At 40.8% G+C, this 22,619-nt stretch overlaps 1 protein-coding gene across 4 annotated transcripts in view; it reads right to left on the bottom strand.

Moving 5' to 3' along the window:
- Positions 1–22,619, bottom strand: part of Dpp8 (dipeptidyl peptidase 8) — a 51,735-nt gene that overhangs the window by 21,745 nt on the left and 7,371 nt on the right. For all 4 annotated transcript variants that reach the window (XM_090358177.1, XM_090358180.1, XM_090358179.1 and 1 more), the window contains exons 3-11: positions 21,182–21,294; positions 18,408–18,581; positions 17,712–17,880; positions 14,004–14,114; positions 10,923–11,051; positions 9,547–9,608; positions 8,527–8,627; positions 6,976–7,153; positions 5,427–5,586 (exon numbers count right to left, since the gene is read on the bottom strand). In XM_090358177.1, coding sequence (XP_090214303.1) covers positions 5,427–5,586; positions 6,976–7,153; positions 8,527–8,627; positions 9,547–9,608; positions 10,923–11,051; positions 14,004–14,114; positions 17,712–17,880; positions 18,408–18,581; positions 21,182–21,294 — 1,197 coding nt within the window. The remainder of the gene's footprint in view (positions 1–5,426; positions 5,587–6,975; positions 7,154–8,526; positions 8,628–9,546; positions 9,609–10,922; positions 11,052–14,003; positions 14,115–17,711; positions 17,881–18,407; positions 18,582–21,181; positions 21,295–22,619) is intronic.

Below are 22,619 nucleotides of genomic sequence, written 5' to 3'. Positions count from 1 at the left end.
CACATACACAGAAAAAGCCAGAAATGGTGCTGTGGTTCTAGTGGTAGAGCCTTGAGAAAAGCCCAAGGACAGCACTCAGGCCCTGAGTCCACGCCCTGACATTGGCCACAAAAAAGGTAGGGGGGAATGCAGCAGAAGGGAAGTAAAATGAAGACTGGCGGGGGGGAAAAAAAAGAACAAAGGGAAAAGCACAGGGGGGCAGAGGCACCCTGCCATAGGCCCCATGAGGCTCTGCAATGAATGCCCATGGAGATGATGGCTCTTCCTACACTTTTCAACTGGGGTACAGAATGGGGTATGCATTGCGTGTGTAGGGGGGTGTACAGAATGGTGTGTGTGTATGTGTGGTAGTCCTAGGGCCTGGGTGCTATCCTGAGTCTTTCTGTTCAAGGTGGGTAGCTCTACCACTTGAGCTACACATCCACTTCTGGTTTTATGGTGGCTAACTGGAAGTAAGAGTGTCACAGACATTCTTGTCTGGGCTGGCTTCAAATTATGATCTTCAGTTATCAGCGTCTTGAGTAGCTAGGGTTACAGGCAAGAGCTACCCGTACCCAGCCTGGGGTATAGATCATGTTTTTGTTGTTGTTGTTGTTTTTGCCAGTAGGCCACATTCCCAGCCACGGGGTATAGAGTTTTCAGTTACCATCTTACATTATTATTATATTGCGCTTCAATCTATCAGTATCATTAAACTCACTGAAATTCCTTAGGTAGACATAATTTCTGACAACAGAGGAACATGCAAGAGAAATTTCAAACTCAGGACTAAGCTAAGGCCCTAAGGAAAGAAACTCTCCATCTTAGATGTACAAGATCTTGTCTACTTAAAATATTTAAGCTAAGGAAAGTTCAAGTCGTATTTACTTTGTTAATCTTAAGATGTAAGTTAGGGCTGGGAATGTGGCCTAGTGGTAGAGTGCTTGCCTAGCATACATGAAGTCCTTGTTCCATTCCTCAGTATTACATAAACATAAAAAGCCACAAATGGTGCAGTGACTCAAATGATAGAGTGCTAGCCCTGAGCAAAAGCTCAGGGACAGCACCCAGGCCTTGAGTGCAAGCCAGGACTGACTGCAAGGTCAAGGTCTTGGGCCTGGGTTACATAGTGAATTTGAGGTTGCCTTAGTCTATATAGTGAGATACTACCTGAATAATAATACTGATGCTGATACTGATGCCCATCCTGACGATGTGGCTACGCATGGTGGCTCACCTCTGCATGATGATCAGGAAGAGCACAGCTTGAGGCTAGCTAGGCAAAAAAATTAGCTAGACCTCCACCTTAATCAATAAGCTGAGTATAGTAGCTCGCTTGAACCTATGGTCCCAACTACGATAGGTAAGCGGGATCAAGATCGGAGGCCCAGCCTTACCCAAAACTACAAAAAGAGAGAGATCCAACATGAAAAATAACTACAGCCACCCAGATACTGTAGGCTCACCTGTAATCCCAGGGATGCAGGAGGCTGAGATCTGAAGATCATGGTTCAAAGCCAGCTCATGGAAGGAGAGTCCATGAGACTCTTAATTCTCTTTCTCTTTTTTTTTTTTTTTTTGCCAGCCCTGGGCTTGGGCTCAGGGCCTGAGCACTGTCCTTGGACTTTCTCAAGGCTAGAGCTCTACCACTTGAGCCTCAGCACCACTTCCGGCTTTTTGCTACACATGTGGTACCGAGGAATCAAACCCGGGTCTTTGTGCATGCTAGGCAAGCACTCTACCACTAGGCCAAACTCCCAGCCCGAGACTCTTAATTCTAATAAGCTACCAAAAAGCTGGAACTGGAGTTGTGGCTCAAGTAGTAGAGCCTTGAGTGGAAAAAAAAACCAACAACAAAAAAAAACCCAAAACTTATGGTCAAGTACATAGGCCCTGAATTCAAGCCCCAGGACCAATACAGAAAACAAACCCACTAACAACAACAACAAAAAAAAAAAAACAAAGCAAAAAGACTGCAGTTAGTTGAAGCAGTATAGCGATACTCTAGACACTAGACCCTGAGTTCAAACTGCAGTATAAAATAAAATGAAATAAAATACTAAAACAACAAAAAAAAGATATTAAACCCTTTTACACTGCTGACCAGAATACAGTGTAACTACTACCAATGGTGTATAATGGTATAATTACTACAAAAAACAGGTGGCAGCTCCTCAAAAAAACACAGAATCACCATATGATGTAGAAATTCCACTTCTGAGACTATACCATCAGAACTAGAAGTCGAGACAGGAACAGTTACTTATTTATTTTGCCAGTCCTGGGGCTTGAACTCAAGGCCTGAGCACTGTGCTTGGGGTTCTCAAGGCTAACAGCACTCTACCACTTGAGCCACAGAATCACTTGCAGCTTTTTCTGTGTCTGTAGTACTGAGCAATCAAACCCAGGGGTTTGTGCAGAGGAGGCAAACACTCTCCACTAGGCCATGCTCCTGGCCTGGGAACAGTTATTTATACAACTATGGTCACAGCAGCATTGTACACAACAGTCAAGAGGTGGCAGCAACCCAAGGGACCACTGATAAATGTTGGATGAACAAAATACAGTACATATATACCATGAATATTAAGCAGCCTTACAAAAGGAATTAAGAAGGGTTGACACTGTCCAGAAAAAAAAAGAAAGGTACTTATTACCTGACTTATGAAACAGTAACCTGTGTACAACTTAATAGTAACAACAAAATTATATATATACATATATATATGTATATATACATACATATATATGTATATATATACATATATATGTATATATACATACATATATATATGTATATATATATATATATTTTTTTTTTTTTTTGGCCAGTCCTGGGCTTAAGCTCAGGGCCTGAGGACTGCCGCTGGATTTTTCTCAAGGCTAGAACTCTACTACTTAAGCCTCAGCACCACTTCTGGCTTTTTCTAAGTATGTGGTACTAAGGAATTGAACCCGGGTCTTCGTGCATGCTAGGCAAACACTCTACCACTAGGCCAAACTCCTGGCCCCTTGTTTTTTGTTTTATTTTGAAAGGGGAAGCTGGGTGCCGGTGGCACATGCGTGTAATTCCAGTTACTCAAGAGGCTGAGATCTGAGGATCACACTTGAAAGCCACCCTAGGCAGGAAAGTCTGTGAGACGTTTATCTCCAATTAACCACAGAACACTTGAAGTAGAGCTGTGGCTCAAGTGATAAGAGTGCTAGTCCTGAACAGAATAGCTCAGAGCCAGCTTCCAAGCCCGGAGTTCAAGTCCCAGGACCAGTAAAAACAAAAATGAGAAAGAGTGCGAGAGAGAGATTAGATTAATGTTATAAATAGATGAATCTTGAGGATATATTACAAGAAATGAGCCAGCCACAGAATTGCTCTTAATATGAGGTAAACATGACTCCCCTTAAATGAGGTATCATAAACTAGTTAAAACTCCTAGGAAAGAAAAGACTTGCCAGGGACGAGGAGTTACCATTTGGTATAAGTTTCACTTCTAGAAGATGGAAAGTAGTGAGAGATGGATGGTGGTGACTGACACACAAAAATACCAAACTCTACTCTAAAATAATAGTTAAAAAAATAGTCCAGCACTGGTAACTCACACCTGTAATCCTAGCTACCCAGGAGGATGAAATCTGAGGACTATGGTTTGAATCCAGCCTCGCCAGGAAAGCCTGTGAGACTTTTATCTCCAATTAACTACCAAAAAATCAGTGGCACTGTGACTTAAAGTGGCAGAGCACTAGCCTATAGTGACAAAGCTCAAGGATAGAGCCCAAGCCCTGAATGTAAGCCCCATGACTACAAAAAGAAGAATCTTATATGTATGTGTGTTTTATCACAATTTTTTTTTTTTTTTTGCCAGCCCTGGGCTTGAGCTCAGGGCCTGAGCACTGTCCTTGGACTTTCTCAAGGCTAGAGCTCTACCACTTGAGCCTCAGCACCACTTCTGGCTTTTTTCTATGTATGTGGTACTGAGGAATCGAACCTGGGTCTTTATGCATGCTAAGCAAGCACTCAACCACTAGGCAAAACTCCCGGCTCCATAACTCAGGGCCAGGATGCTGTCCCTGAGCTTTTTGCTCAAGGCTAGAGTTCTATCACCTGAGCTACAACTCTACTTTTGACCTTTTTGTGATTAAATGTAGACAAGTTTCATGAACTTTCCTGTTTGTACGGTTCTAGATACTCATATCTCAGCCTCATGAAGAGCTAGGATTAAAGGCATGGACCGCAGGTGTCAGCTGTAACTCAGCTTTAAAAGATCTAAGAAAAGTAACTGGAGCATTACTTCTTTTCCTGGTTTTTGTTTTCCAGTGTTTGAGATTAATCCCAGGGTCTTGTGCATGTTAGGCAAGTTCTGTATCTCTGAGCTTCCCTCCAGCCCCACTTTCTTTCTTTTTACACATACACTCCACATTGTATTTCCAGCCAGTCTCGGATCTTGAACTCAGAGCCTGGGCACTGTTTCTGCACTTCTTTTGCTCAAGGATAGCACTCTACCACTTGAGCCATAGAGCCCATTCCAGCTTTTTCTGTGTATGTGGTACCGAGGAACCGAATCCAGGGGTTCATACATGCTAGGCAAGCACTCTATCACTAAGCCACATTCCCAGCCCAAACCATCACCTTTTAAAGAAAAATTCAGCTAACAAAACTGAGTTTCAATTTAAGATTTAGGATCATGAAATCAATCTGAAGAGCTGTAAACTATGAATTAACTTCAGTGTAGGTGAGGACAGTAAAGAATAAACATCTACAGTGTAAAAGTAGTTAATAACTATGTAACATTTTACTTTAAAGTTTACTTACAATATAGCACCTTACACATGGTAGGCATGCATTTTTTTCCCAACTTCTATATAACATTCAACTTTTTTTTTTGGTGGGTCATGAGGCTTGAACTTGGCCTGGGCACTGTCCCAGAACAATTCAGCTCAAGGATACCCCTGGGCCTGGGCGTTGTCCCAGAGCTCTTCGGCTCAAAGCTACCTCCCTATGCTTGAGCCAAGCTCCACTTCCCATTTTCTGGAGGTTAATTGGAGATAAGAATCTCAGATTCTTTTGTGCCGAGGCTGGCTTTGAACCTTGATCCTCAGATCTCAGCCTCTTGAGTAGCTAGGATTACAGATAGGAGCCACCACGCCTGGCTCAACATTTTTTAGAAACACAAAATATAAGCACACTTTAAACAACTTAAAATATATAATCAAGACAAAAGTATAAAGTAAAACTAAAGATTCTCATATCTACTATTAATAATTTACTATACATCCACCAAGAATTTTGCTTGGCTTTTTATATGCATACATTTATATTTTAACATATGTATTAAGGTTAATAAAGCAAGTACTAATGCTTACAAAGAATATGAGATTATATTTTCCTGTCCTTCCCACCATCTGTGCCCAATATTTTTTATTTAAAAAAAAAATCAATAAAGGATTCTTACTTGGGGCAGGCAGCCCACCACTGGACCGTTTATATCTGCTCTCCTTTAAAATGGATGTGATTTTATACAAGTGACGGAAACCCGTTTTGCATTCAGAGGCAAAAATAAACTCAATTTCATCCTCATGAGTTTGGGGGAAAACATGAAAGATGTCGTGAATCTGTAAAATGAACAGCTTTATTTACTACACTTTAATGAAAATACTACAGAAATAATTCAATCTACAAACAAAAATAATTTGATAAACATACTTTGAAATATAAGTAACTATCAGTAGTAGGCATATAATAATACTTACAATAATAGGTTTGGCCTGGGCCATTTATATTTATTTTACTTTAATTAATTCTTACCCATTGAAAAATAAATGTTTCCAAATGCAAAAGGAAAGTATGACCAAAAGTTTTTTCTTACTCACCATCTCTGTAATCTCTGAAACATGGAACAAAGTTTAATAATATAAATCTTATTATAAAAAAATGAAGAACAGGGCTGGGAATTTGGCCTAGTGGTAGAGTGCTTGCCTAGCATGCATGAAGACCCGGGTTCGATTCCTCAGTACCACATACATAGAAAAAAGCTGGAAGTGGTGCTGAAGCTCAAGTGGTAGAGCTCTAGCCTTGAGAAAGTCCAAGGACAGTGCTCAGGCCCTGAGCTCAAGCCCAGGACTGGCAAAAAAAAAAAAAAAAAAAAAAATGAAGAACATTTTTTATTTTATGATTCAGAGAGAAATATTCTAACAGCAGAGGGAAAGCAGATGTTCATCTGTTTCAGATGAACTTTAGAAGCCTACATTCAGCTAGGGAGTAAACTGGGTTCACTGGTACCTCGTTTTAAACTTTCATGCTAAAATGGAAAATGAAAAATTAAACTAAAAATGGGTACATTTTGGTTCAGTTTGCCAACTGAAAATGACTAAACTCACTCCCTCTCCCTTTCTCTCTTTTTTTTTTGGGGGGGGGGCAAGACTGGGACATGAATTCCCTATCTGATGATGCTTGCTTTCAGTGATTAGCTGGCACTCTATCACCCTAGACCCAACTCTTGAAGTCCTCTCAGAAGCAAGAAAGGCTGTGTATTCAATGCCCAACCTGCTCAGGAACCAATCTGCTCTGGCAATGGGGTGGTTCTCCTTGGCATCGAGTTGGAACCATCTTTCCAATGTGAAATGGAACCATCTTTCCAATGTGAAATGTTAAAACTAAGGAAACAGGGCTAGGAGTTTGGCCTAGTGGTAAGAGTGCTTGTCTTGCGTGTGCGAAGACCTGGGTTCGATTCCTCGGTACCATATATATATAGAAAAAGCCAGAAATGGGGCTGTGGCTCATGTGGTAAAGCTCTAGCCTTGAGAAAGCCCAAGGACAGTGCTCAGGCCCTGAGTTCAAGCCCCAGGGCTGGCAAGAACAAAACAAAACAAAAAACTATGGAAACAAAATCCACAGTTCCTTTGAACTAAAAAAAAAAAAAAACAAAAAAACCCCCAGACATTTGTCTTAGTATCCTGAGAACATCTTTAGCCAAGTATAGGAAACCAAAAACATATACATACATTTATCCAGATGTCTGTTGTTTCTTCATAAATAATCAGTGGTGTCACAGAGTCAGGAACTGACTCAGTGAGTCTCTGTCTTCCCATGGCATCATCTTCTACTGGGATAAATAATTCAGGAGAGATCAACACTATCTGTAGGCGAGTTTGGGAACGATCTAGTAGGATGGACCAGGCACTATTTAACGTATAAAGAAAAACACCAGAAGACAGCTCTCAGAAAATAGATAATCCTTTATTTCCTACTTCGGCATCTATCAATTACTTATATAATTATATTAACTGTTTTAAATTATTACTTACAAACAGCTAATTAAAAACATTTCGAACTAGGTGCTGGTGGCTCATGCCTGTAATCCTAGCTACTCAGAAGGCTGAGATCTGAGACACACCATAGAAGCCAGCCAGGGCAGCAATGTCCCATGAGATACTTATCACCAATGAATTACAAAAAAAAAAAAGTCAGAAGTGGAACTGTGGCTCCAAATAGTAAAGCACTAGAACTGAGCAAAAGCAGCTCAGGGAAGGGCCGGGAATTTGGCCTAGTGGTACAGTGCTTGCCTAGCATGCACAAAGACCCATGTTCAATTCTTTGGTACCACATACATAGAAAAAAGCCAGACGTGGTGCTGAGGCTCAAGTGGTAGAGCTCTAGCCTTGAGAAAGCCCAAGGACAGTGCTCAGGACCTGAGTTCCAATCCCAAGCCTGGCAAAAAAAAAAAAAAAAAAAAAAGAAACTCAGGGAGAGCACTTAGGCCTGAGTTCAAGCTCTAGGACCAGGAAAAAAAAATCCAAAACAAAATAAGTCCAAACCAATAAAATAACAAGAAGAAAATAAACAACCCTCAAACCCCAAAAACAAAAACATTAGCTGGGTGCTGTTGGCTCACACTCAGAAGGCTACTCAGTAGGCTGAGATGTGAGGATTCCAATTTAAAGCCAGCCTTGGAGAGATAGTCTCTTGACTCATTTCCAATTTACCACCAAAAAATGCCAGTAGATCTGTGACTCAAGTGCTAGAGCACTGGTCTTGAGCAGTTCAAGAACATTGCCTAAGTCCTGAGTTCAAGCCCCAGGACCAGCACGAAAAAAAAAAGATATCCAGCAAGCTGTTTCACTGACAATGAAAGTGTATGTATTAACCCTCGAATAAGGCCTCTACAAGAAGTTTTACCCTAGTTATCCTACATTTATGGGCTGGAATATGGCTGAGTAATAGAATGATCAGCTAGCGTGCGTGAGGCCCTGGGTTTGACTCCATGGTACCACAGAAACAAAAACAACTGCATTTATATGTGAACTTTTAGTCATAGAATTTAACCATAAACATCACTGTGAGCCCTAATTAAACGCAATGTATTTATGTTTATAATACTACAAATCTTAGTACACATAGTTCAGGAAAAATCCCTTAAACAGAAACAACTATGCTGCAAATTTACATATGAAGGTAGCTAAACCACCACTGTACTGTAAATCCAATAGCATGGACATTTCTAAACACCTGGACTACAAACTGGTTGTAAAGAAGTAACAATTTAACATACGCACTATTTTCCCTCTGGAGTCCACCCAGCTCTGGCAATATATTCCACTCCTTCAAACAGAATCTCAAAAGGTTGAATTAGTTCTTTATCAATGATGTCTATTATCTATTAAGAGAAAAAAGGAATTTGTCACAGAGTTAGGAAACACACTCAGCCCACTAGTCTTCTTCTTTCATCTGTGACAGCACAATACTTTTTTTCAGACTTAGATATTTAAAAGGCAACAAACAGGGCCGGGAGTTTGGCCTAGAGGTAGAGTGCCTGCCTAGCATGCATGAAGACCCAGGTTCGATTCCTCGGTACCACATACATAGAAAAAGCCAGAAGTGGTGTGGTGGATCAGGGTAGAACACTAGCCTTGAGGAAAGTCCAAGGACAGCGCTCAGGCCCTGAACTCAAGCCATGGACTGGCAAAAAAAAAAACAAAAAAAAAAACACAAAGTAAAACCGGAAGGAAGCCTTGAGTTACCTCAACTGGGGCTTCTTTTGCCTAAGAAAATTCCTCCACAGAGCAATCCTAGATATTCAGGAGACTGAGATCTGAGGATCACAGTTAGAAACCAGCCTGAGTAGGAAAGTCTCAGACACCTATCTCTAGTTAATCACCCAAAAGCTGCAAATGGAGGTACAGTTCATGTGATAGAGCCACCAGTCTTAAGTCAAAAAGTTAAGGGAAGCTGGGCATGGTGGCTCATGCCTGTAATCCTAGTTATTCAGGAAGCTGAGATCTGAGGTTCAAGGTTCAAAGCCAGCTGGGCAGAAAAGGACCTGAGACTCTTATCTCCAATTAACCTCTAGAAAATGGGAAGCGGGGCTTGGCTCCAAGGTAGGGTGGTAGCCTTGAGCTGAAGAGCTCAGGGACAGCACTCCGGCTGAGTTCAAGACTCATAACCCACCAAAAAAAAAAAAATCATAATCCATTAATATCTCAGCAAATTCAAAAAGAAAATAAAAACAAAAACAAAAAAGTGCACTAAGGATTAGACAAGGGACACAGAAAATCAGCTCAACAGTATATACTTACCCTTCCTTCAGCATCAACCATTATTTCTGACATCTTAAAAGTGACTTTTGGATTGGCTGTTCCTTTGAAGAGACACAAACGAATAGTAATGTATCCCCAATACACTCAAGTGAATTTTGCCAGATCAATCCTTTCTATAGTTTATTTAAGTCCAAAATATTATGTCAGGGCTTTATTGAATAAGACTCTCAGGACCCTATCTCAAACTCTCCAATTCATATTTTATTTGTATTAAAAAAAAAAAAAAGCTGGGGCTGGGAGCATGGCCTAGTGGTAGCATGCTTGCCTAGCATGCTCAAAGACCTGGGTTCAATTCCCTGGAACCACACACACAGAAAAAGCTGGAAGTGGTGCTGTAGCTCAAGTGGCAGAGTGCTAGCCTTGAGCAAAAAAACAAAAAGTGTCCAAGGACAGTGCTCAGGCCCTCGGTTCAAGCCCCAGGGCGGGCGAAAAAAAAAAAAGAGAAAATAAAAAGAAAAAAAAATTTTGTCATAATCAGTAGAAACCTTGGGCTCTACTAGCAGAGATCTGCAATAGAGCAAAACCTTGATACATAAGGCCACATAGTATGAAGCTAATTGAAAGGACCTCCAGGATATTGAAACAAAAGCCATATAACAAATGATTGTTGTCCTTAATGTACTATGTTATCCCTCATCTCCTTTGGTATCTCATCTCCTTGGGTATCTCATATTGTTACAGTATCTCACTTTGTTATCTGATATATTGAATTTATTTGTATTTGGTTATCTGAAACTTGATAGGGAAGGGGGGAAAACCAATACGGGGAGTGGGTGGTGGGTGGGGTAATGGGTACCAAGACATGTGAAAGGGTATCAATGTATGTGAATTAATGCACCTTCTATCTGGCAAATATCATGTAACCCTTTTATTAATTACAATAAAAAATATATAAAAAACAAAGAAAAAAAAAGCTGTGAATATTAACAATGAAATACCCACCTCCCCATAACTAATGTAAGCCAGAAAAAAGAAGCTGAAATCAATTTGAAATAAAGGGAATCTGTACAACTTTTACTATTGAGGTGCTGCAATAAAGGGAACTTTGTACAACTTTTACTACTGAGGTGTTGTAAACAACCACACAGATAGAAGTGACAATTAAAATAAAAATCACTTAAAATATTTAGTGGGTAAAATCTTTCCTATTCCTTTCTTGGAGGCAGCAGTTTTATGGGTGTCTTCACCTTTGAAAATCCTTCAAGAGGATCAGCCTCCTTTCAAAAGCTATTCTAGACACTTAATGATCAAGCAATGCTCACTAAGGCTGTAATGACCAACACTGGTCACACTTCTCAATGACTGGAGGAAGAATCTTACTTGGAAAGAAATGAAGAAAAACAGAGTTACAATACCTGTCTTAGGGTAACGGAATGAATCAGCCCTCCTTGTCTCCAACAAAGGGGATGTGACATGAATAATTTCCACCTCAGATTCATCATTTTCTTCATACAGAATTCTAAGAATTTTACTGCCACTAGGAGCTTCAAAGGAATTTAGATGTTAAAAATTTTAGAAGAATTATTCACAAAGGGAATTACAACTGACCATCTCCTAGTCTAATAGTTGATTTCTCAGTAAAAAATAATTCACACCTGTAATCCTAGCTACTCAGGAGGCTGAGATCTGAGGATTGCAGTTCAAAGCCAGCCCAGGCACTACAAAGCCCATGAGATTTAATCCAATTAATCACCAGAAAACCTGGAGTGGCACTGTGGCTCAAGGTGCAGGGCAGTAGCCTTGAGCTGAAGAGCTCAAGAACAGTGCCCAGGCCCAGAGTTCAAGTCCCACGATCAACAACAGCAAAAAATAGTAATTTGTGTATAAAACATGCTATTTTATATTGACTAGTGTGGGGGTCAAACTCAGGGCCTTGACCACGCTAGGCTACTGCTCTACTTCTAAACTCCACCCTAAGACTTTTTGTTGTCTTTTTTGTGCTGGCCCTGGAGCTTGAGTTCAGGGCCTGGGTATTGTACCTGAAGTTTTTTATGTTCAAGGCTAGTGCTTTACTAGTCGAGCTGCAGCTCAACTTCTGGATTTTTCTGGTTATTCGAACACAAGAGTCTCATGAACTTTCCTGCCTTGTATTACTTTAACTGCAATCTTCAGATCCTCTCGACTAGCCAAGATGACAGGTGTGAGCCATGGGCACTCAGCCTGTACTGCTTTTATTATTATTATTTTTTATTTTTATTTTGCCAGTCCTTGGGCTTGAACTGAGTTTTCTCAAGGCTAACACTCTACCACTTGAGCCACAGCACCATTTTCAGCTTTTTCTGTGTATGTGGTACTGAGAAATGGAACCCAGGGCTCTGTGCAAGCTAGGCAAGCATTTCTACCACTAGGCCAAATATAACACTAGTCTTACAGTTGATAGCCAACTCACTTTTCATTGATTTAAGGCTGATTTAAGGTTACTACTTTTGGAGGTTTAAAAAAAAACAACTGATGATGCATACATCTACTTTTTTTCCATTTCATGTGTTTTGCTTTATATGAAATGTCCACAATAGGCAAATACAGAGGGTCAGAAAAACTGGTTCATGGTTGCCAAGACTGGGGTGAAAGAGAAACAGTAAATGAAGGCTAACGAACACAGAGCCTTTCCTGATGTGATCAAATGACCTGGAGTTAATGATTGTGGTTGCACAACTGTGAGAATGTATTGAAAACCACTGAACTATATTATATACTTTAAGAGGGTGAATTTTAATAGGACATGAGTCATAGTGTATTATTATAAACTAATAAATAAAAAGGACATATTAACTTATAATGGATGATAATAAATCCATTCAAAGTCTAGGGATGAATACATATACTAATTTTTTTCTAATCTTGGGTCATGAACTCAGGGCCTGTGTACTGTCCCTAAGCTTTTATGCTCAAGGCTAGTGTTCTACCATTTGCTACTTCTGGCTTACTTTCCTGTTTAGGTTGGCTTTGATCCATAATCCTCAAATCTCAACCTCCTGAGTTGCTAGGATTACATGTGTGAGCCATATTGCACTGGCCATACCCTGGTTTTTTTTTTTTGGTCAGTCACGGGGTTTGGATTCTGGGCCTGAGCATTGCCCCTGAGCTCTTCAGTTCAAGGCTACCACCCTACCCCCTTGAGCCACAGCCCCACTTCCCATTTTCTAGTGATTAATTGGGGATAAGAGTCTCTTGTTCTTTAGTGCCTGGGCTGGCTTTGAACTGAGATTCTCAGATCTTAGCCTCCTGAGTAGCTAGGATTATGGCCCAGCTTAGCTATATACTTTTAAAACAGGGGAAAACAGTTTTGAAGGACTTTGGCCTTGCATATCTTAAGATACATTCTGCGGAAACAGGACTTAGTTACATCTTAAAAATAAAATGTCCACATCAAAGACAAAGAATAGTTATTTTAGTTATTTTCCATGGCCCTTTAGGGAAATATTCACACTGCTAGCGATAGACCAATAGCAATCTATTTGTGGCTATGACCAGCATTACAAATAAGAACAAATAGTGCTTCATAAAATTTGTTTTCAGTTTTGTCTACATGGTGTATGCCTTCGGCCATGATTATAAGCAAGTTCTATTGAATCATGGTCAGAGAGTTTGTAAGCCAAGGCTTTGAGGGTAAGGAAATATTGAAAAAGGAAATGTTTCTTCCTGTTCTCCTACCTGTTCATGAATTGATTTGGACATCTGTAAACTTTAGTAAATAATACATTTATTTTTTTCTTGAGCTAAGCGATTTGAGCCACTTGGCTCAGCTGGCATTCTGTCACTTGACCCATACCACCAACTCTGTGTTTTTCTCTTGAATTTGGAGATGGAGACTCATGAACTTTTCTGTTCAGGTTGGCTCTATATGTCCTGAGTAGCTAAGATTACAGGAATGAGCCACTGGCAGCTGGCTATTATAAATTTTTTTTTCTTTCTTTTTTTTTTTGGTGCCGGTCCTGGGGCATGAACTGAGGGCCTGAGCACTGTCCCTGAGCTTCTGAGCTCTACCACTTGAGCCACAGCTCTACTTCCAGCTTCTTTGGTAGTTAATTGTAGATAAGTCTCATGAGCTTTCCTGCCTGAGCTGGCTTCAAATCTGGATCCTCCCATCTCAACTTCCTGAGTTGCCATGATTATAGGTGAGAGCTACTCTGCCCTGCTCATCATATATTTTTCATGAGCACTTATTATGGTGTGGTATTTTGCCACAATATTACCAAAATTATCAACTAAGCCTTCTAGTTGAAAACTGGCAAACAGAACCAAAAAAGGGATTAACTGAACCACAGTTTAATTAGTCCTAATAGAATATGTAATGATATCATTTGTATATTATAAATAATTACTAATAGGATAGCTTCATTACTTTGGAGCTTATTATCCAAGCGAGGTAATTTACAATGGAATCTTTTCACACTCCCATTGACCCATAATATATTATATCTGAACTTCCTTACTCATTTCAGCTTCTGGACACCACCAATAGCCAGAATATCTATCAAATTCTTCTTGAAGAACAAATGTAGCAACTCCAGCTGATCTGGGATCATCTTCCATGTTGGCTAGCTCTAGATAAACATAAAAGACAAAATTACTTGAGGAGGCACAAAGCAAAGCACAAAGCAAAATTAGTTTGGAAAGGGAGCTGAATGTAATGATGAAGTCTATAACCAAATGAAGGGAGATCAAATCTAGATTCCATCATTACTATCATATGACTTTGGGCAAATCACCCAATCTCACTCCAATGTAGTACTTCATTGGGGTGGGTAAGATTGAACCCAGAGCCTGGGGCATTTTAAGGCAAGTACACTACCACTTTGCTACTCAGCCCTTCTCTCTTCCAAGGGTTTCACTATGCAGCCTTGAGCTAGTGACTTCCCTGCCTTCAGCTTACAGGAGTGTGCCCTCATTCCCAATGTTTTTTTCCACCCTGCCTTCTCTCCTTTTCTTCTTTCTTTCTTCTTTTTCCTTTTTCTCCTTATGATAGGGTCTCATGGTCCAGATTGGCAGTCCAGGTTAGCCTCAGACTTCCAATCCTTTTATCTCTACCTTCTAGTCGTACTACTACAATCACAAGACACAGTGCTCAACAGCATAGCTCAGGCTAGCTTTGAACTCGCTATCCTCTTCCTCATCCTCTTTAGCTTGCTGACTACTGGTGTGTGCCACCATAGCCAGTTCACTTCTGCTTGTTAATAATATTTGATTAATGCCATGGTTCATCTATCTATTCATCTGTTAATACACATTGAGCAGCTTCTAGGTTTGGGTTATTAATGAAGAAAAGATGATGCTATGAGGCTGGGAATGTGGCTCAGTGGTAGAGTGCTTGCCTCGCATGCATGAAGCCCTGATTTTGATTCCTCAGTACCACAGACACAGAAAAAAACAGAAGTGGTGTTGTGGCTTAAGTGGTCGAGCATTAGCCTTGAAAAAGCTCAAGAATGTCCTGAGTTCAAGCACCAGGACTGGCCAATAAATAAATAAAAAGGAAGATACTCTTCACCAGACTTATGTACAGTAACCCTTCTCTTTATCACCTTTATAGCAACTATAAAAAAAAAAATTAACAGGACCAGGAGTGTGGCCTAGTGGTAGAGTGCTTGCCTAGCACACAAAAAACTCTGGGTTCAATTCCTTGGTACCACATAAACAGAAGAGGCCAGAAGTGGTACTGTGGCTCAAGTGGTAGAGTGCTGGCCTTGTGAAAGCTTAAGGACAGTGCCCAGACCCTGAGTTCAAGCCCCAGGATTGGCAAACAAAAAACAAAAATCAAAGCAAAAAAGGCTAGAAGAATAGCTCAAAGTGGAATAGTACCTGCCTAGCAACCTAATTTCAAACCCTAGTACCACCTGAAGAGAAAAAAGAAAAGAGCCAGACCAGGTGGCTGGCGCCTGTAATCCTAGCTACTCAGGAGGCTGAGATCTGAGGACTACAGTTCAAAGCCAGCCCTGGCACTGAAGACTGTGAGACTCTTATCTCCAATTAAGTAGCACTGTGGCTCAAGGGGTAGGGCAGTAGCCTTGAGCTGAAGAGCTCAGGGACAGCACCCAGGCCAAGTTTAAGCCCCATGAACAGTAAAAAAAAAAAAAAAAAAAAAAAGAAAAGAATTCTTATGGACATTTTTTTTTTAGCTTCTTCTGAGTAAATACCATTGGAATGGCTGCATTGTGTGGTGTGTATAACTTTATAAGAGACTAAACATTTTTTTCAAAGTGTTTACGTTAGTTTATACTCTTGCTCTCAGTGTGTTCTCAATCTTATTCACTTTTGTTATCCTCCCTGCCACCAGCTTCCCCTCTCCTATATCAAGACAGGGTCTTGCTATATAGCCCAGGCTAGTTCAGCACTCCTGGCCCCAAGTGAGTGGCCCTACCATCTTTACAGTGGTGTATGCCAGCTCAGGCAAGTTTTCATTTGTTATCCTTGCACATCTACAGGTCTGTATTTTATTTATTTATTTAGCCAGTCCTGGGGCCACTGAGCCACAGCGCCACTTCCAGCTTTTTCTGTTTATATGGTACTGAGTAATCAAACCCAGGGCTTTATGTATACTAGGCAATCACTCTAGCACTAAGCCCCACTCCCAGCCCTCAATCTGTATTTTTGACAATGTAGGACAGGAAGGCCTGGCATGAACCAATGCTCCCTTAATGTAATAGACTCCAGAAGACTTTTGAATTCAGAATTTGGAACTTTGCACTATGCTGTTCACCTGTCACAGATCATGTAACACTTCCAGCTGCGCAGCTGAAGGAGCTGTAATCAAATACCCCACTACTCTTAAAGCAAATTTATGAGAAGGCACACTAAGTAGGATTGCAATTATAAATATCCTAAGGTCAGTTCAGGTCAGGTTTTGCTGCTAAATGAGTTTTATTATCAAGTTAATGAAAATTAGGCTCAGTTTTCAGAAAATTTTGAATTTTGTAATTAATAATAAAGACTAGTGTTTAGTTTTCTTGGATCTTTCAACTATGCCAAAATGATACTATTAATGTGATTTTATAGTTTGCTCTCCTTTAGATTTGAGAAGAAATACTATTCATTTATATCTCCTTATCACTTATAACAGACCTCAATATTATTAGCCGAATAAATGTCATTTTATTCTTCCATTAAGAGAAATTATTTGGGAGAAGTTGGTATTTTATTATTTTTAAATAATTAAGCACAGAATAAGCACACACATACCTGATTTTTCTTTTTTTTGTGATGCTGAGGTTCAAACCTATCATTAATCCCTACCCCTTTTTTGGGGGAGGAGATAATCTGAGGATGAACTGAGGCTCACACTTGCCAGGCAGGCACTCTACCATTTGAACCATATAGCAGTCTTTTTCCCATTAGTTAGTTTTTAGTTTTTGCTCAGACAATTTTACATTTCTTTTGTGTGTGTGTGTGTGTGTGTGTGTATGTGTGTGTGTGTTTGTTTATGGGGCTTGAACTCTGGGCCTGGGCGTTGTTCCTGAGCTCTTCAGCTCTAGGCTACTCCCCTACTCCTTGAACCACAACACTACTTCCAGTTTTTGGGTAGTTAATTGGAGATAAAAGTCTCACAGACTTTAGTGCCAGTCTGGCTTTGAACCTTGATCCTCAGATCTCAGCCTTCCAAGTAGCTAGGATTACAGGCATGAGCCATTGCGCCTGGCCAACTTTAAATTTCTTAATTGAAATTTTATTTTAATGTGACCAGTTTTGGGAAAATTGTGGTACTATTTGTGTGTGTGTGTGTGTGTGTGTGTGTGTGTGTGTGTGTGTGCGCGCGCATGTGTGCTAGTATTGGGGCTTGAACCTACAGCTCTGATTCAGCATTTTTTTTTCTAAAGGTTGGTATTCTACCACTTGAGCCACAGCTTTACTTCTAGCTTTTTGCTGTTAATCGGAGATAAGTCTCTCAAATTTGTTGGCCCAGGCTGCCTTCAAACAAATATTCTCAGATATCAGCCTCCTAAGCCCCTAGTGGCAGTCTTAATAGGCTGAAAGAACAATTACATTAGAGGGATTCTATGGTGTTGTTTGAAAATGAACTAAAACAGGGTAGTGTTGCATAGGGCTGCCATATCCTCTGTTTTTTTCCTAATTTAAAAAAGTTAAAAGACCAGAATTTCAAATAGAAAGATGAGCAGCTTGTGGGGTGGAGGTGAGCAACGACGCCTTACCATTATGCACGTAGGTGAGCCTTCTTTCTTCTCTGGTGACGATGTTGGATATCCAGATGTCATTGCTATGTATAAAAGCAATCCAGTCTGGATCCGCAGGACACAATTTTGGGTCCATCCGTATGTTGGGACAACTAGTTTCCACCAAATTGGGCTGTAAAGGTTGTTGCTAGAAAACAATTTTAAAGTGGATATCAGACTGACAGTTCTTACAAGATGAATATTTCTGGGTCAAATGTCAACTACGGCAATATTCTCAATGACCTTCTGTTCTCCCTCCCTCCTCTCCTCTCTGTTCCCTTCTCTTTCACAATACTAGGGCTTAAGCTTAGGGCCTTGTGCTAGTTAGGCAAGTACTCCATCACTTGAGCCATATCCTCTTTTTGCATTTTTGTTGTTGGTGGTCGTAGTTGTGGGGCCTGGGTGCTGTCTTTGAGCTCTTCAGCTCAAGGCTAGAGCTCTACCACTTTGAGCCACAGCACCACTTCTGGCTTTTTCTTTGTATTAAGTACTGAGGAATCAAACCCAGGTCATCCTGCATGCGAGGCAAGCACTCTACCACTAGGCCAAACTCCCAGCCAACAGAGGTCTTTTATTCTTTAATTGCTCTCCTGATTTGGATATAAATAACTTTAAAACAGAGAGTATTACACAGAGGCACAATGGATTGCCAAAGAAGTATCAATGCCAACTTACAGTGAATCCTTGTGGCCCTCCATCTTTCACATGGTAAATTCCACTGCCAGCTTGGAACAGAAATGTCCCACTTCCTTGGTGATAATCATAAGAAGCAATTCCAACTGTTCCAATGCGTTTTCTTTCTCTTAATAATTCTTCTTCTCTAGAATACATGCCATAGTCCAGTGTTGCCTAAGACAAAAAGAAAAAACACTCATTCCAAGACTTCTGAAAACTTGCCTTTGTTTTTAACACTGAAAGCCTAACATCTACGTCTATTTTATTTTATATTTATTTGTGGGGCACTTTGGGGGGACCTAAACCCCTAAGCAATAGAGTCACCAACACTCAGTGAACTGAGCTAGGAGTCATTTTAATAGCAGCATAGCAACCACTCTCTACCTCCGGGCTGTTAGAGAGCAGCCCCCAGCTTCACTGGGGCTGAGCTTTTAAAGGGGAACACCACGCACAGGTGATCATGGCTATATTCAGGTGGTCATCACCATATGACGTCACCTTATGATGCCTACAGTCAATAACCACAAGGATGAAACCACTTGCAGATGGTTGAACAGGGTAAGCGTTTTTACAAAACAAAACCAGAAATGTGACAGCTATGCTCGCCAGGTTACTACATTAGGGCTTGAACAAAGGACCTCCTGATCTTACTTGGCTTCTTTTGCTCAAGGCTGGTCCTCTACCACTTGAGTCACAACTCTACTGCTGGCTTTTTGCTGGTTATTTAGATATGAGAATGTCACAGTCTGCAAACCGTGATCTTCAGATCTCAGCCTCCTGAGTAACATCAGCTATCAGCACCTGGATCTAATATTTTTTATTTTTTGTTTTTGTTTTTGCCAGTCCTGGGGGCTTGAACTCAGGGCCTGGATTCACTATTGCTCAAAGCTAGCACTCTGCTGCTTGAACCACAGTGCCACTTCCAGCTTTTTCTGTGTATGCAGTAACAAGGAATCAAACTCAGGGCCTCATGCATGCTAGGCAAGCACTCTCCCACTAGGCCAAAGTCCCAGCCCTAGATCTAGTTTTAATTATATAGAAAGATGAGGCTGGGCTTGGTGTCTCACATCTGTAATCCCAGCTACTAGGGATGTAGAGATTGGGAGAATCACAGTTTGAGGCTAGCCCTCTCAAAAGTTAGTGAGACCCCCATCTCAACAGAATGAGCCAGGCACAGTGGTATGGACTAGAAATTCCAGCTATGAAGGAAGACTAGATAAAAAAGAAAACTGTGGTGCTAGGCTAGCCCATTGCAAAAAGTGAAATTCTATCTGAATTTTTTTTGCCAGTTGTGGGCTTGAGCTCAGGGCATGAGCACTGTCCTTGGACTTTCTCAAGGCTAAAGCTCTACTCACTTGAGTCTCAGCACCACTTCTGGCTTTTTTTTCCTATGTATGTGGTACTGAGGAATTGAACCCGGGTCTTCATGCATGCTAGGCAAGCACTCTACCACTAGGCCAAACTCCCAGCCCTGAATTTTTTTTTTTTAAGTGAAATTCTGTCTGCAAACAAAAAGGGACTGAGCTGTGGCTTGAATGGTAGTAAATCTGCCTAGTAAGCTCAAGACCTTGAGCTCAAACCATGCTCTTTCTTTTTTTTTCTTTTTGTGCTGATCCTGGGACTTGAACTCAGGGCTTGGGTGCTACCCCTGCACTTTGTGGTATCTAACTGGAAATAATAGTGTCAAGGACTTCAGTGCTCAAGTTGACTTCAAACTGTGATCCTCAGATCTCCGCCTCCTCGGTAGCGAGGGTTACAGGTAGGAGCTACTGGTGACAGGTTGTACTGGTTATTTTTGAAGGAAGGTTTGGTTTTGTGCCCAGGCCAGTCGGAGTTACGATCCTCCTACTTGCTGGGAATGACAGGTACTACATCTCTAGTGGTTGTGCTTCTCCTATAGCTAGGGTAACAGGTGTGTGGCCCCAGGCCCAGGCATTGGCATAGATGACCATGGAACATCTTCATGTTCCCAGAATACAACAGAATTCATTATTTGAAAAACATTAAATAAAAAGAAAGAAGCAAACATTCTTCCTTTCCACTGTCAACCGTACCTCAGAGTAATTGAAAAGTTGTTCAGTGTAAGTTTCTCTTTAGAGAAATACTTCAGTTATCAGGGCTGAGAATGTACCTTCAGTGTTAGAGCACCTGCCTAGGAAATGTGAGGCCCTGAGATCAAATCCCAGTGCTATTAAAAAAAAAAGTAGCCGGGTGCTGGTGGCTCATACCTGTAATCCTAGCTACTCAGGAGGCTGAGATCTGAGGATCAAGGTTCAAAGCCAGACCTGGCACAAAAGGACCTGAGACTCTTATCTCCACTTAATCTCTAGAAAATGGGAAGTGGGGCTTGGCTCAAGGGTAGGGCCACAGCCTTGAGCTGAAGAGCTCAGGGACAGTGCCCAAGCCAAGTTCAAGCCCCATGACCCACCAGAAAAAAAAAATTAACAAAAGTACTACTTCACCAAGCACCAATGACTGATGCCTCTAATACTAGCTACACAAGAGGCTGAGATCTGAAAGTCAAGGTTTGAAGCAAGCCCAAGAAGGAAAGTCTATAAGACTCTTATTTCTAATTAACCATCAAAAAAGCTGGAAATGGAGCTATGGCTCAAGTGGTAGAATGCTAGTCTTGACCATAAAAAAGCTCAGGGGCAGTGCCCAGGCCCTACGATTAGGCTTAGGACTGGCCCATACATAGACAAAAACAAAATAAAAAAAACTTCAGTATCTGAAAACATATACTAAGCCATCGGAATAACCATTTTTAGTCCTACCTGGAAAAGATCCAAAAGAGGCTTCCAAGACAGCATTAAGACTGCTGCTCTGTTGATGGTCTTAGGGATTTCGGAATAAAATAATGTATTTTCTCGGTTCTCACCAGACATAGCTACGAGGAAAAAAAAAAACAAAACAGCCATTTGTTATCATTATTTCTTCATGCAGAATCAGCCATTTTACTCCCAGGAAGTAGAGATACGATTTAAGCAGTAGAGTACTAACCTTGAAAAAGGTAGGGGACAGAGCCCAGGCCCTGAGTTCAAGTCTCAGTAATTGTGCACCTGCGTGCACACGTTAAAAAATGGTAGGTACTGGTGATTTACGCCTGGAATCCTAGCTATTCGGGAAGCTGAGATTTGAGGATTGCAGTCTGAAGCTAGCCTGGGAAGAAAGTCTTTTGAGACTCTAATCTCCAATTAACCACCAAAAAGCTGGAAGTACAGCTGTAGCTCAAGTGGTAGAATGCTAGTCTTCAGCAAAAAGAAGTTTTGGGACAGTGCCTTGAGCTCAAGCCCCAGGAGATGCGCACGCGCGCGCACACACAGTTAATTGAGCCAATAATAGCTATCCATACATAGAACTCAAACCCATTTTTAAAAAAAAATTTGTAAATAGATCAGTCTTAGAAAGAGTATACAAATAGCTCTTAAACATGTGAAATGATGGATACTAATGGTAGCCCCTCTGTAAAGCAACTAATAACAACAGATTCTAAAAAAGATGGATGTTCCACCTCAATCCTAAGAAAAGTTAAAACCTCAATGTAAATCATTAACCAGATTGAAAATCAGAACGTCTGATTCTTCAGGACTGATGCAGTTCTGAAGAGATACTCTGAGATGATGCTAGTGGTAACAGAAACCCATAATCTTCCTGTAGGAGGAAGTTACCCTTTGTCCAAGGCCTTCCACTCTTCGGAATTAGTTCTCTAAGTACAGTCATGTAAGTGCAAAATGATCAATACATGAAATTCAGCTTTCCTTAATGGGGGATTAGATGTAAGGCTCCTCTCCCGCAAGTCCCCCAGCCCCTAGAAAAAAAGTGGATTAATATATTTAACTTAGCATATTTTAAATCTAGACTAAATGGGCATGAGGAGACTAATCAATATCAGCCTTGGGTTTTAAAAGAATAAAAGTAGATCGGGGGAGTATAGCCTAGTGGTAGAGTACTTGCGGGTTCTATTCCTCAGAACCACATACTCAGAAAAAGCCAGAAGTGGCACTGTGGTTCAAGTGGCAAAGCACTAGCCTAGAGCAAAAAGTCTAAGGACAGTACCTAGGCCCTGAGTTCAAGCCCTAGGACTGTCAGAAAGAAGGAAAGAAAGAAAGAAAGAAAGAAAGAGCAACCTATAACAGAAACAAAGTAATTTCTTGTTATGTCAACTAGCTTTAGGAAGAATCAATTTTTGGCATAACTTGGACTTTTAAAAAA

The sequence above is a fragment of the Megascapheus bottae genome, chromosome 25, assembly GCF_031878675.1.
Source record: "Megascapheus bottae isolate mThoBot1 chromosome 25, mThoBot2.hap1, whole genome shotgun sequence".
Lineage (NCBI taxonomy): Eukaryota > Metazoa > Chordata > Mammalia > Rodentia > Geomyidae > Megascapheus > Megascapheus bottae.
This window is presented reverse-complemented; position numbering and strand designations above follow the sequence as displayed.